Source organism: Lontra canadensis, unplaced genomic scaffold, assembly GCF_010015895.1.
Source record: "Lontra canadensis isolate GAN:19392208 unplaced genomic scaffold, GSC_riverotter_1.0 scaffold10, whole genome shotgun sequence".
In the NCBI taxonomy this organism is placed as follows: domain Eukaryota; kingdom Metazoa; phylum Chordata; class Mammalia; order Carnivora; family Mustelidae; genus Lontra; species Lontra canadensis.
In genome coordinates, this window is record NW_022631004.1 from 18,902,232 (window position 1) to 18,917,662 (window position 15,431).

The window sequence follows — 15,431 nt, forward strand, 5'->3', positions numbered from 1 at the left end:
CGATGCAGCACAAGCAAACTCATTCCCATGCCTATCTTTGGTTTGCAGCCTGCCTGTCTTTACTCTCTACCAGCTGGTCAACCTATTATCGCTCTTAGATTAAGTGTGTGCTTCAGAATGCTAGCTGGACTCTATTTTTTACACCCCGTTACAATTGATTGTACTGAAATTTGACCTGTCACTAGGGTTTGAAGACATTTTTGGCTGAAGATCAAGGGAGGTTTGCACTCTATGCTATATTTTAATTAACTAGCCATTTTTTTGTTTGTTTCTTATAAAGCAGTGAGTTTAATAAAGCTGCTGTAGTTCTCTAGGAAGATATCATAAATAGTGATCAGATCATAATCCACACTGTCCTCAATTATGTGCCTCTAGGATCCTTGTTCCTGTTTCAAAAATAAAAATAGTGGAAACCTTCCCACTCCTACTCCCTCTGCTACTCGTGCTGGCTTTGTCTTCTTCCCAGGCAGAGGGTAGCGTTGTACCTCTTTGTTGCATGGTAGGGATGGTCTGGGAATAGTGCTGGCTCATGGGTTTTGAGCACAATGATCAGTTCCACTTCTGGTCTGGAGTAAATTGTTAACCAACATGAGTTCCATCAAGCCCCAGTTTTCCTCGACTGTTGCCGCTGCCAATGTTCCAGATAGTGATCGCCCTGTCAGCTGAGGTCAGTGAGAAACACGAGAAGAATTACCACTCAAAGTGGACATGCAGTATCCTTTATTGTTCTTTATTTCAAGCCAGTGAAATTTCAGGACTTTAGGTTCCTGTATCCTATATAGCTTGAATCCTCCTTGTGCCCACTTCCTTGTATCATTAGAAAGGTAGACGTAGAGAAATTCATGCTTAGATGAGCTCTCAGAACATGATTGTTTCCTAGGGTTGAGATAATTTGATTCTGGTCTTTATAGTTAGGATGACTGATAATGATAAAATCCATCATTATTGTATATTTAGATTATATATACACATATATCCATATTTGGAATACACACACACACGTATCTACATTTGGTATATATGTTTATATAAATATATATATTTGTTTATATATATTTATATATTTGTATATTTATGTATATAATTGGGTCACAAAAAACAGACTGTCTCTATTTTCTAATGTTAATACTAAAAATAGAATGAATGCATAATTTTTCTGGAAAAAATGACATAGGAAGTCTATAGAACATAATGAAGCTTATATTCCTTTCCCTACATTATAAAACATTTTTAGAATGAAAAAAATAAGGCCTTGCATTAACCTAGCTCTGCATACTCAAATGATAATTCATCAAGATGATGTCTTCTTAGATTATGACATGGCAAATATGCAGTGGTTTTCCCAGCTCATGAAGAAAACACTTCATTATAATTAATGTAAGAGTGTTGTCGAAGGGACTTTCATTGCATTTCAGAAGATAAAATGTTTTCCTGATCTAGTTTTGCTTCCTCAGAGCAACTAGTTTGTTTTTATGCGGTAAATACAATGCTCATGTCTCCTTTTCTACACTGCCTTCTAGAAAGTTGTTTGCCAGATTTTAGGATCAGAACCAGCAAATAAAAAGGACCTTACAATATGTATTCTGCATGCTGATTTTAGTCTTAATTATTAGATAAAAGTTAAAGAGGCTGGAATATTAAAATGCAGAGAACAAAAAGTAATAGTTAAGTTTATGGGCTTTGGAGTGAGATCACTTGTATTCAATTCTAACTTTGCAACTTGGTAGCTGTCTTAATTGATTCAGGCTCCTACAACAGAAGACCATAGAATAGGTGATTTATAAACCACAGACATTTATTCCCACAGTTCTGGGACTTGAGAAGTCCAAGATCAAGACACTGGCAGATTCACGGTCTGGTGAGAGCCTTCTTCCTGGCTCAGATGGTGATCCTCTAGCCATGTTCCCTCATGGTAGAAGAGCAAAGGAGTCCTCTGGGACCCTTTCTCCAAGGGCACAAACTTCATTCATGAGAACTCTACCTTCGCAACCTGATCATCTCTCAAAGGCCCCACCTCCTAATACCATCCCCTTGGGGGTTAGATTTCAACATCTGAATTTTGGAAGAATATATTCAGTCTATAACAGTAGCTATGTGACAAGTTATTTCACTTAGCAAGTTATTTTACTGTGCCTAAATCTCATCTTTAAAATGGGGATAATTTCCTCAGTGATTATGAGGATTAAAAGTGTTATTTTTAGACAACTACTAAGAAGACTCAGTAGTTCCATGGACACTAAGAAGAGCATTTCCTGACATGTTAATTATTATAATTATTTCTCTAAAAATAAATGGCCAGTGATTTGAAGTCATTCCATGTGACTCAGTCAATTCAACATGACCTGAGAGCACATAGTATGACGAACAGTCTAGATCTTAGAAATACCAAGAAGAATAAGACTTGGCCTTTGTCATAGCTCATGGGCTATATTAGCCTAAAAAGAGAAAGATACATAAACAGATCGTGTCAGAACAGTGGAGCAAAGTCAATAATAAGATGAATTATTTGGTGTTTGCTTAGACACAATTTGTTAAAGTATCAGTATAGACATTTCACTTTGAAATCTTCAAGAACATACTCATTTTTGTATCCCCTTAACCAAAGTTTTTGAAAACTAGAAAGCACTTAGGGATTGTGGAATAGAATAGTTAACTGAAGGTGGGACATTCAAATGGTGCTATCCAGCAGTCATTTTGTAAGACAGGCTTACAAATAAATATAATTACAGTTGTAATGAGTGACCTGGAAAAAGTGGAGGAAAGGGGAGGTAGGAAGGTGAGAGAGCCTGTCCTGGCATTTGGAGAAGGTTCCCTAATAATGTGTTGTCTAAGCTGAGAGCAAAAGGACAAATGGCAGTTACCCAAAAGAAGGTATTTTCCAGATAAAAATAACAGGGAATAAAAGCTGCTGTCAATTGTTTGTCAGTTGCTTTCAGGTTCCAGAAAATAAAAGAAGGGAAGAATAGTTAGTATAATAAGGAAGTGAAAAGGTGACATAAGTTATAATTTTCATATCCTCAGGGCCCATCACTGACCCTCCCCATATAACATAGCCCCCTTCACCCTGTCCTTCTCTTCCCTTTCACCACATTGTGGTTTCTCTGTTGCACTTTTTAAAAAATTATCTTTGTGTTTTTATTGTATGTTTTCCCCCAAATTGAAAGTGAGTTCCATTTAAGATGGATCTTATTTTTCTTACTCATCTCCATAACTACAACACTAACTACAACACTAAGAACCAAACTTGGGTACATCAATGGTGCTCAATGAATGAAAAGAAAAAGGATTCAATGCCGGTAGTAAGAGAAGTAAGCTGGAGACCAATCATGAAGGGCTTTATACACCAGAAAACAGACTTGAGACTTTCAACTAATTAAAAACAAATGAAGAGTTTTAAGTAGAAGGATTTGTCTTTTATTTTTATTTATTTTTTAAAAGATTTTTATTTACTTATTTGACAGAGATTACAAGTAGGCAGAGAGGTAGGCAGAGAGAGAGAGGAGGAAGGAGGCTCCCTGCTGAGCAGAGAGCCCGATGCAAGCCTCGATCCCAGGACCCTGAGATCATGACCTGAGCCGAAGGCAGAGGCTTAACCCACTGAGCCACCCAGGTGCCCCAGGATTTGTCTTTTAAAATAATCATTTATTGTTGTGTCAAGGATAGATTTGAGGGACTGAAGAAGAGGATCATTCTGGTTGAGATCACTAGAATGGCAGTAGGAAGGATGGAAAATGGAAAATGATAAATTTGAGAATTAGTAAGAAAGTATAATTAACAGGGCTGGGTCGTTGATATGAGAGAATGAGAAGACTTAGTGTGGGGTGAACAACTGCCAACACAGTGTAACATTTCAATGAGGAGGAGGATGTAGTTGTGTTTGTTTGCTGCTTGTCTGGTGGAATCTGGTAGAGATTCATTAACTTTTCATAAATATGAGTAAATATGAGGTGTGTGAATCATCCAAAGGTGGTCAGGAAAGAACCTAGCTAGAGAAGTGTCTAATCAGCAAAGAGAGATCTGGAGGCCATAAGCACAGAGGAGGAATTGAATCCATGGTAATAGATGATGTTGACTCATGAGAAACTTCAGAGTTAGAATAGAAGAGTGTCTGGACTGTATCCCTGAGGAACTCAAGACAAGGAGGAAGGGCCCACAAAGTAGAGTGTGGTAGACCTGAGGGAGGGAAACCTGAAGAACCTGGGTCATGGGAGCCATGGTGAGAGTGAGCTCCAAGATAGAAGCAGTCTTCAATATGGTGGTTCTAAACACATCTCCGGGACAAAAGTTCTTCTGACTGGTGCATCTAATTAATAAATGTTTAGGTTTTATTTTCTCATACTTTTGTGTTTGAGGAGTAATATTGAGGAAAGATTGTTGCTTAAAATTGAATCAGGGCTCTAACAGAACACTGGACAATGGGACTATTGACATGGTGGTCCAGAGGAATGAACCAGATTGGAGTGAGAATGCCCCAAAGAATAGCAACCAGTAGGGATGGAAAGAAGGCTGTAATTCTGAATCATACTGGGGTGTGTTGTATGTCATGAGTATGTTGGGCATGGGCTTAAGTAAGAACTATTGTCCATATTTTAGTTATTAGCCCTAGAGTTCCAAACCTCCCAAGTCCCAAGCTTGCTGCATCTGGATGGACAGTGAGGGTGGAGGAGGAGAAAAAAAGAGTTGAAGTTGAAATTGGTGAAAGAAGTCAGAGAAGAGGAGGAGGAAAGAGTCCCTCTAGGCTCAACACTCGGGATTGTTCACAACTAGCAGAACCCTGGCAGGCATAAATGATGTTTGCATATCTCTGCTGTCATTGGAGATAGTCATTGGATTAATATGGAAATTTAATTTCTGATTTATCTCTGGTTCATGTCATTATAGATTCAGGTTGTTAAAGAATGAGTGCATACTTTCTGAGTCATTTTCTTCCAGGAATGGTGTAGCTTGAGACAGCACTTTTGAAATCTGCATTATATCTTTCAGGACAGTATGTATTTGAGGGCAGCCAAAGATTACTGGCATAACATTGGAACTTATGAAATTTAAATCTATATTTTATAAACAATTGGACACTTAGCACAACACTGGAATAAAAAGAGGGTATACCTGTCTTTGCTCAGTAGAGGTCATTCTGATCAACAGAAATCACACTTAAAATAAGTAGAGGAGATGCAGAGGGCGCCATTGTTGGCATATTTCATATATAAGTTGACACCATTGGAAGTATCAAGAAACGGCCTCTTTCTTTCTCTTTTTGTTAAAGATTTTATTTATTTATTTGACAGAGAGATAGAGAGAGATTGCAAGTAAGCAGAGCAGCAGACAGAGGGAGAGGGAGAAGCAGGCTCTCTGCTAGCAGGGAGCCCAACGCAGGGATCTATCCCAGGACCCTGGGATCATGACCGGAGCCAAAGGCAACCGCTCAACTGACTCAAGTCACCCAGGTGCCCCAAGAAATGGCCTCTTTCTAAATGAAAATTAATCCAACCCAAAGTATGAACACGGCATCACTTCAAAAGTGAATCTCCACATGAATCATCATCTGTGATTCATTCTTCCCCATATTTTAACATTGTACACCTTCATTTATCTGTCCATTTATTTAGCAAATATGTACACTCATGCCAAACATTATTATGCTGGTGAATAGCTCAGAGATGACATCTGCCCTCAAAGAGTTCACAGTCTAAACAGAAAGAGAAAAGGCATCAGCAATGACAAGGCACTGTGTTCACATAACCCCCCAAGTGCCATGGGATTCTGAACCAGACTTGGGCAAAGTTGAGCCTAAGACCGAAAAGGCTAGATGAGAAGGGTGGAGCACAGTTTATCCTTACCTTTTGTATTTCTCCCCCCAATAAAATTTCCCCTGAAGAGTGAGCTACTTTCCCCCTTTTAAACCACAGTCTAAATTTGATCAAGATTTCCACATGTTGATATTGATAAAAATACCACTAAATATTAAGAATGAAGAGAAAAAAATGCAGAATATACAAACAGCACAGAAATTGTCAAATTTTCAAAGTGTAAGGTTTTGATCCTTAAGATAACTATACATTGAGTCCAAAGAAGTAGTTAGTGCATCTTTGCTTACATCTAGCCTTGAGTTCTGCTCTCTTCAATCCACATCTTCTTGGGGAAGGGACATTTGTTTCTATCAGTAGGGAAGGAAAGTTCTAGTAACTGTCCATTTCCCAGGAAAAAGTAAAAAAAAAAAAATTACTTCACATAAATACCTTTTAACCCATCGAACAAAATCATTATTTATTCATCTCTACTGATATAAATAAATTAATGTGGGAGATAGAAACTTTCCTTACTGTAGAATGCAAACTAATACCTATAGATCGAATTAGAAAACCCACATTTGGAAATCATCATTGTAATAATTGATTCAGACAAAAGTCATCAGTGTCAAAAGGATGAAAGTTTAAAGAGTGAGAAGATAATATGTAGTTTCAAATATCTCTACACGAGGGAAATTTGTCACTTTATGGTCGAGAAATATGGTAGCCAACGCCTTAACCAACTGATCAACGTTCAGTGCCTTCTGATATGGTATACTGTGAAGAACAGGGCATCACTGTTCCTATTAAAATCCCATAATCTGAGATTAAAATAAGGAAACATCACATAAGCCAAAAGTGGGAGACACTCAGAAAATATCAGGTCTACATGGATCCAAAATATCAAGATCACAAAAGGTGAGAAAAGACTGACCAAAATATTCCACACTGAAGACTAAAGAGAAATGATGCCAAAACGCAACACACAATTCTCGATTAAATCCTGGACTGGTTGGAAAAATGTTTTTCTGCTACAAAGGCCATTTTTGGGACAATTGCTGAAATAAGAATGGGTTTCTAGGATTAGAAGGTAATATTTTTTTAACATCAATCTGATTTTGTTGGATGTACTAGAGTTATGTAGGAGGAGATTGTCATTTTCTTTTAGAAAATACACATGGGTATTTCAGGTAATAGGCCATCATGTCTGCAAATTATACTCAAATATTTCAAGGGGAAAAAATAAATGATAGAGATAGAGACAAATATAACATTTGGTCAAATGTTAATAACTGGGGAACTTGCGAGCATTTTTTTTGTTTTTTTTTTATTTTATTATTTTTTTTTTACTGTTCTTGCAACACGTTTGTTAATGTTTAAATTATTTCAAAATAAAAAAATTAGTGAAGCAAATATGGAACCAAAAGGTAAGTGGCATTATCTATATTTCAGTGTTACTTCATACTTTCTCAAGCATTATCCTATACTACACTGAAGGTAAAATTACACTTCAACTTATTTTTTCTTCATCTTATGTTTGGTCTTCTGCCTCAATGGACAACATTTTTTAACAAAACATACACAGGTTGTAATGTATGACTAATATACAAACTTGCAAAAATAATTTAATCATTAAGAAATTTTAAAAAGCTTATGAAATTAAAAAAAAAAGTCTGGATCTTATTGCTTTCTTTTTCCAGCTGATATAAATGGAACAATTTAGAATCAGACATTCAGCTTTGTTCTTGATAGACACAATAATACAACTCAATTTGCTCACCCTTTCTCTCTTTGCTAGGTTTCTTATGTCAAAGCTATTGACATTTGGATGGCAGTATGCCTCCTTTTTGTGTTTTCAGCACTTCTGGAATATGCAGCTGTAAATTTTGTATCAAGACAACACAAAGAACTTCTGAGATTTCGACGAAAGAGAAAGAATAAGGTAGGCAATTAAAAGCATCGGGTTTGGCGGGATACCAGTTTTCACTGAAAAGTAAATTTGTTATATGAAATAGAGTGGTGCAGAGAGGACGTGAAGTCTGAGAACCAAAAGATACAAATATTTCTTTGGTTTTGTCCAATCGAAACGGAAATTGTCAAAAATAGCTTCAGGGATAAAATGGTGATGTGCAGTTCTACTTTACACAGCCTATCTACTGGCATGAGAGCTTTATCAACCTCTTTCTAATGTACTTCTTGGAACAACACCATTTTTTGCTTCAATTATCAAAATATATCATTTCTTACTTGCAACATGAAAGTGTTCCTGATGGTCTTACTTGACATGTCACTGGCTATAGCTATTAAGTTGTTCCTTTTATCAAACAAATTCCTTTCATTGTTTCCATGAAATACCACCTATTTGTTAATGCTATGACGTTCATGTAGAACTATGTGGTCTCTTGCTCATGCATACTTTCATGTTTTTAAGATATTTATACTGAATATTTATACTGATTTATACTGAATCTCTAAAGATATTTATACTGAATTATATATTTATACTGAAACACAAGAAGGTGTTATTATTGCCTTGCCATACCTGTTAAATGAAACCCAGAAGAAATTGTATTGAGAATATCATTAGGAGACCACAGGAAGTTGCAGAAGTAATCTCATAATTGAATTTGGATGTACAGAATGGAGTTGTTCCCTCTATTAAGACTTGTAATGTTTTCTTTATGTGCACATGAGCCCAATCAACCCCCTTTCTTCTTCTGGAAGGGAGAGTTTCTATTGACCAGCATATCTATGAGTTTACTTCTTTTCATGTGAATGTGCCAACTGACATTTAAAAGCAAATGGATGCATATGCAATAGAGAAATATCAAAGTTTATGCAATAGGAGAAATTATGGCCAGAATCTGATGTATTGGAATATTTAAGTCAAAACATACTCAAACCTTAGAAATAATACTCTGGTTCATATAAGATGCATTTTTAAGGACTTTGAAAGGATTTAATTTTTTTTTGGAGATTTTCTTGTGGTTTCTGAATTATTCACTGCAATTTACATGTTCATAAAATTTTTTAAAGCCCTAAGTCCATGATCTCTCAGTACTGAGCATTAAACATATTCTAAAGTAATAATAAATTCAGTCATGTCTAATTGACTCCCTCATCATGATAAATACCCAAATCTCAGTATCATGGAAGGAACATCAAGGACTGTGATCCTCTGAGTAACTCATGGGTGGGACGAAAACAGTGTCTGAGCTTTTATTTGATCAAGTTGGTATGAAAATAAAAGCACATCATTTGTATATTGAAACATATTTTAATAGAGAGGTTCACTTTTCTCTATCTCTTTCTCCCCACCACACCCCCATCTACAGGTTTCCTTATACTTTTCTTCATCTTTTTCTTTCTTTTTCCTCCCCTTTTTTCTCCCTCCCTACTGCCTACTTGCTCCTCTTTCCTCTCATGACACTTGGCAGTGGATGAAATACTATCACAGGACAAAAAATGCTGCATCATAACAGTAAAGTTCCTGTTTTCCTTTCCCTTAAATGACTGATACAGACGATTTTTCCTTCTAATGTCATTAATCTGAAGTAAAGTAATACTTATTTCCCTTTCTCATTTTGGTTTGCTTTTTCACTTTTATTTTTCCATTTCTCTGCCTTTCTCCTCCTTCCTATACAATGTAGAATGTATCAACCAGGTGCTAGAAAATACTAGGTATATGATGTCCAAAGTGCGATTGAGAGTTCACATTCCACACCCACCACACATCCAACAGCCACAGTGTCCAATGGGTAACAGAATAGACTGTAACTGTAGATGCTCAGTTTTGGTTCTCCTTTAAAAAAAAAAAAATTATCCTACCAAAGTAGCTCTTGAGTTTCACTCCCAGTAAGAATATCAGGATATATAGTGAAGCCCATAATTTTTTACTCACAAAAAGATGACAAGATTAAATTTCCTAATGAGTGGCTCTCTAGGAAAATATAGAAATGCAAGAAGAGTAGTATCTTATTATTTTCTAATGACCAGTTGAAATATTCAGGGAGCGAATATTGTAGTGGAGATTTAGTGCAAGAAAAAAAAATAGGGTTTTTGTTTTGTTTTTAGTTCATTTCATACTTGGGAGGTTGGATACCTTGCATATGTGAAAATTGATTAATTTGATACATATGTATGTGTAAATGATATATGCAATTAAAAACAGTTGTGCAATTATATTTACTCATATATGACTTGATTCTCTGGTTTCTCAATCCCTCTTGGTCCACTTTACCTTCCCACAGACAGAAGCTTTTGCATTGGAGAAGTTTTACCGTTTCTCAGACACGGTAAATTCACTTTCTTAACTCTAAGTAGAGGAATGTGGTCATCAGTGGAAAAAGCAGAGAGCGTATTCTGCACCCATGCAGTGTTTGGTGGGGAAACACGGCCCCTTGCATAGTTAAAGTTAAACAATCACCATGCCCCTTCAGCTAAGGATATTCTCTTTTTCAAACTCCATTTGTCTTCCCTCACTCAGTAAAAAATATTTAAATATTATCCTTCATCTAATCAACTGAGTTATTTGATTGGTCAAAATGATCTTTAAATATACATTAAACAGAAATAACACATATAATCTTATAATAGTCTACATGAAAGAAATAGTCATTTGTCTTGACAAAATTAGTTCTAAAAATTCATAGAAAATTTATTTGTACAAATACGTCCTAAATGCACCCTTTCTTGTCAGAAAATAGAGAACTATAAATAAGGCAAAAATAAAATACTTTGTTCAACCTTTGTATCTCTAGAATCCCTTCTTAATGTTAAGAGAAGTTGAGATTCTTTATAATAAAGGAGCTATTTTGGTTTTTTGATGGCAACATCCTTTGAGATGTTTGATTAAAAAGAGATCACAAGGTCACATGTCCAAGTATAATAGCTAAATAGTTAGAAAGGTAGTCTATGCTAGAGCAGATTAGTTTTTGGACTTGACCACTATAATATAGCATTCAATGATTGCATTTAAACACACTCAAGCCAAGAATTTGGGCTGGGAAATAATAAACAGTCCAGTCTATTAAAACTAAATTTCTAGGGATGCCTGGGTGGCTCAGTTGGTTAAGCGACTGCCTTCAGGTCATGATCCCAGCGTCCTGGGATCGAGTCCCACATCGGGCTGCTTGCACAGCAGGGAGTCTGCTTCTCCCTCTGCCTCTGCCTGCCACTCTGTCTGCCTGTGCTCACTCTCTCTGACAAATAAATAAATAAAATATTAAAAAACAAAAAACAAAAAACTTAATTTCTGAAATAAAGTACAATTAAACATACCTCCCCAGATGATTCTGCTGCACATCTTGGTTAAGAATGGATATAACATTAGATGCACAGACCAGAAACATGTTACATTCATCTAATTGAAGGTTTCTCAATTTCATACCACGTATCTAGAGCCAGTATTATTTTAAAGCATTTACTAAGTTTTCTTATATTATAACATGTAATCATGCAATAATTTTTTCTACTAATATTGTATATTTGTTCCCAACATAGCTAGCCACTTCCCACTTCACTTTTATTTTTTCATCCCTGGGGGAAAAAATTCACTTGATCCAATTACTTTTACTTAATTATCTTAACTATAAATTTTGACAAATTTTAATTGCTTTGTGTTTGCATAACACAAATAGCTTCTTTGGGAGAAAATATATTTAAATTTCTAGTAACTAAGCAGTTAATGCCTATAGGAGCTTTAGTATAAAAAATACATTTAATTAAGTATTGCTTTACAAGAACAATGCACAAAGAAGTCTGATGACAACTTAGGTTTACTTCAGCAGCAATCAATCAATACTTGTATTTTTAAAAAGAAACATTATGGTAATGCAAAGACATTCATTAGAAATTTATGCATTCCATTTATTTTGTAATAATGCAAATTTGGGGGTGATCATTTTGACTTTTTGAAAACTATTTTTCTCACCCTAATGACCCTCTGGGCTGACCAAATTCATCCTTTTTTAAAAAAATATGTATTTTGCTGAGAAACAGAGCAATGTAAATCTTTAAATCAACATAATCTAAATGAGTCTAAATGAGCTAAATGTTGGCCCCAAGCCCTTTCTCTTCATGAGTATGGACTTAACATAGTTTTCCCAAGCACTCTAAGTTGGCAGAATAGGCAAAGTAAATAAAATAGCCTCAATATAAAAATTTGTTACAGCAGGGGACCTTAGGAAAGTTTTAACTTGGTTTAGCATTGGCTTAGCATTGTATGGAATCTCTTATATCTGACCTTTTCCCTATTAAGGTACAAGCGGTCTTTTGTGAAAGACTACAAGTTTGCTCTTGCATCCAAAGTTCCCCACCCCACACTGTCATAGCCTGCTGTGTGCTGACTACCCACTGCACCATGTCATAGACGCTTCTCCCCAGTGCTGTATATGTATGGTTGTATGCATGATATGAAAATACTTTGGTCAGAAGTTTGCTCTTCCCACGTGTGATATCATCACTTTAGTCCTGCAAGGGTATAAAGATGTGCCAAAATGTTTCTGAATCTATGTTCTTTTTTAAAAGAAATGGCTGATACGGGGTTGCATTTCACGTAGCTTCTCCTGCATCACGGTGTACTGATGCAATGGTTTGCGGAGAGAAGACATGACCCACGGTATTCTAGCGCCTCTAGCTTCCTGCTTGTTATTGTGTAGTCATTATTATGTACATGCTCAGATGAAATAAAGGTGGACCGTTAGTTCTAGATTTGAGAAACAACCACCGAGTTTAGATTCTGCGAGCCATGATGGTTATCTTTTTACGATTAAGGTATCACTGACTGCATTTTGACTATCTGTACAAAACTTGTCATTATTTTATTGACTTACGTGTTTACATGCTGTCTTACTTCAAAAATAACTCAGGGTAATTTCTAGGGATAACGAATGATTGTTTTTACTAATGTATATCTGAATGACTCTTGATTTACAGGGGTTTGAAATTTTATCCTCTCAGGTAAAGCAGATATTGTAAGAATTTAATGATTTCCTGCAAAAAAAATCTGTAGTTTGTGCTAAATACACCTAATTCTTAGAGCTATGTCCCTTTGAAATATCTGATTAGGAAAATAGTATTCAACAAACTAATACAATCTCTACTTAATCTAATTTTACATGTATTATAGTGAACTTCACCTTAAATTAAAGTGTACATACTGCTTTTACACAAATTGTCTATTTATAATGTATTATTTTATGTCAGTCCATAATTCTGAGTTCACACTAAATGAATCTAACATATTGTGCTAGGACTAGATGTATGTGTGTTTAAAAAGTATTTTATTGATTTCTCATCAATCTCCTAAAATGTATGTGTTCCATTTTTATATTGTTTTAAGTGTTCATCTTTTTAAGCTTACATTTTACCATTTAACAACTTCCAGACCATTTCTGAATCTAAATTCAATACACCAGACATGAACTTGGCTAATTCATAACTAATTCACGTGTCATCAATAATAAATGCAAAATTCTCCTGGGAATTAGATTTCAAAGAATTTTATATTGACAGTTGACTTGTAACTATGAAGTATCTTTAACGTCATATATAATTATTTTTTTAAGCTTTCCAAATTTCAAAATAATATAGAAATGTATATAGATGTATTAAACTGAATATCTTATTTTCAACTGTTATTTATTTTGTAAAAAGAATTTTTAGTTTATTCACATATTTCATCTTACCTCAGCATTTTCTAAGCAATGGTGATTTTTCTCAACAAAAATAAGCCATTGTTATGTTCCTTAGTAATTTTTTTTCCAAATCCACACATTGAAATCATGTAAGTGGAAATTAATAGCAATTTATTTTTCCTTCCTTTGTCACTTTCCTATTTGGCAATTAGAAGTTACAGAAAATGATTTCAACAGAAAGACCTCTGGCATAATTACTGAACATCTTGAGTGTATATAGAACACACAAAGGCACCTACCAGGGGAGAAACATTAGGATGAAAACAATGTATTTAATGGTGTTGTATCTCACAACAGTTCACACAGTAAATCATCACTCATGCTATCTTAGAGGATCCATGTTTTATTACCACTCATTAGTAAGCTTCATGTCTTCACCATTTCCACACCCAAAAATAAGATTTTTTTTCTTTGGTCATTTTTGAGGACTAAGAAGAGGATAGGAAATTAATTCTTATCTCACATGTATGTTAATATATATCTTTTTGTGATGGAAATGAAACAATTCAACTGAATGACAAAGTCTAGGCTTGGATTTTCTATTTTTAATATTTCTAGTTATAATATACATGTTAGTGTGAGTCAGTCTTTGGCTTAATCCTCTAAGAAAATGAAAAAATATATAGAATGTTTCCCAGTGTGGTATCAATGCTTAATTACTGAAACATTTTTCTCACTTTCAAACTTAGTGAAAATGGGTCCTCTTATTGAAAGAATTATATACTAACTAAATGGATTGTTACATTTTTCATTGCCTACCCTTCTAACTTGCTTAAAGCATACTAGGAAGGTTTTACCTGTGAATAAATTAAGCCATTTCTTCACTTTTACCTTTTTAATCAGCCATGTTCTTTGCTCATTTTTAGTTCATTCTATTTAATCTTTATTATTGCTTATATTTTGAGTTGGAAAGTGCTTAACTTTATGAATATCAAATATTGGCTAACACATAGTGTTGGATACAAAAGTTTTAGATGTTTGTCTAAACCCTTTGTTTATTTGGCCTTTAGTCTATTAGAAACTCAAGCTAAAGATGACTGCAGAAAACTGAATTATGCCCAAGACATATTTGAGTACTAATTGGAATAAAGAATATCACTGCACAGCTAAACATACATAAACACAGGGTAATTTTAAGACTGAGTTTTACAAAACAAAGAAATTACTTTAGTCATAAAATAGTTTGATGCTCCTTCTAATATAATAATCTAATACTAATAGTGATCTATTAGAAATGTTTCATCCATTCTTAAAATTATTATTTTAAGTGTAGCTTTGGGGGAAAAAGAAAAAAAAAAACTGCTATAGCCCAGTAATTTAACAACACAATGACAACAAAATCACATGATTTTTCTGCACTCCAAGGGTCCTTGTTCTCTCCCTATTTTCTGGCCATCTGGACTGTTGGACCAGAGTGGAAGCTGACCCAACAGAACTGATATCCTGTTTCTGAAGAAGCAAGATGTATCCATGTGCCTTATCTCACGGGCACATCCAAAATACTTGTGCTGTTTCATAGAACATGTTCAAAACACTGATGACTCCTTGATTGCAGAAACTAGATTTGCAAAGAATCCTAGCAGTCAGATAGCAAAATCCATCTATTAGAACAGTATGACAGTGAAGGTTACAGCAGAAACGTGATCTTTTCAGTTTCATGGTCTTGGTTAATTTTTAGTGCAACAGTACCCAAGTGCAAGGCCATTTGCAGAGTCAGCAACTGGGCCGGTCTATTTTACATAGTACTTTGTTGTGAGTTTGGTATTTAAAATACCTAAGAGGACAATGATTCCAGTTGTTATTTGTAGTTTCCTTTCAGGTTGTGTATTATGCATAACACAATTATAATAAACAAAATATTGAAAAATACAATAACCTTAATTTGAGTACTTTATTAAGCATTTTATATTCTTTCCCTCACCCTAAAAAAACCTGCTAGATAGCGCTA

General features: G+C 35.0%; 1 protein-coding gene across 1 annotated transcript in view; it reads left to right on the forward strand.

Annotated features, from left to right (window-relative positions):
- GLRA3 (glycine receptor alpha 3) overlaps positions 1-15,431 on the forward strand; it is a 193,075-nt gene that overhangs the window by 167,952 nt on the left and 9,692 nt on the right. The window contains exons 8-9 of the mRNA XM_032855758.1: positions 7,585-7,728; positions 10,037-10,081. Coding sequence (XP_032711649.1) covers positions 7,585-7,728; positions 10,037-10,081 — 189 coding nt within the window. The remainder of the gene's footprint in view (positions 1-7,584; positions 7,729-10,036; positions 10,082-15,431) is intronic.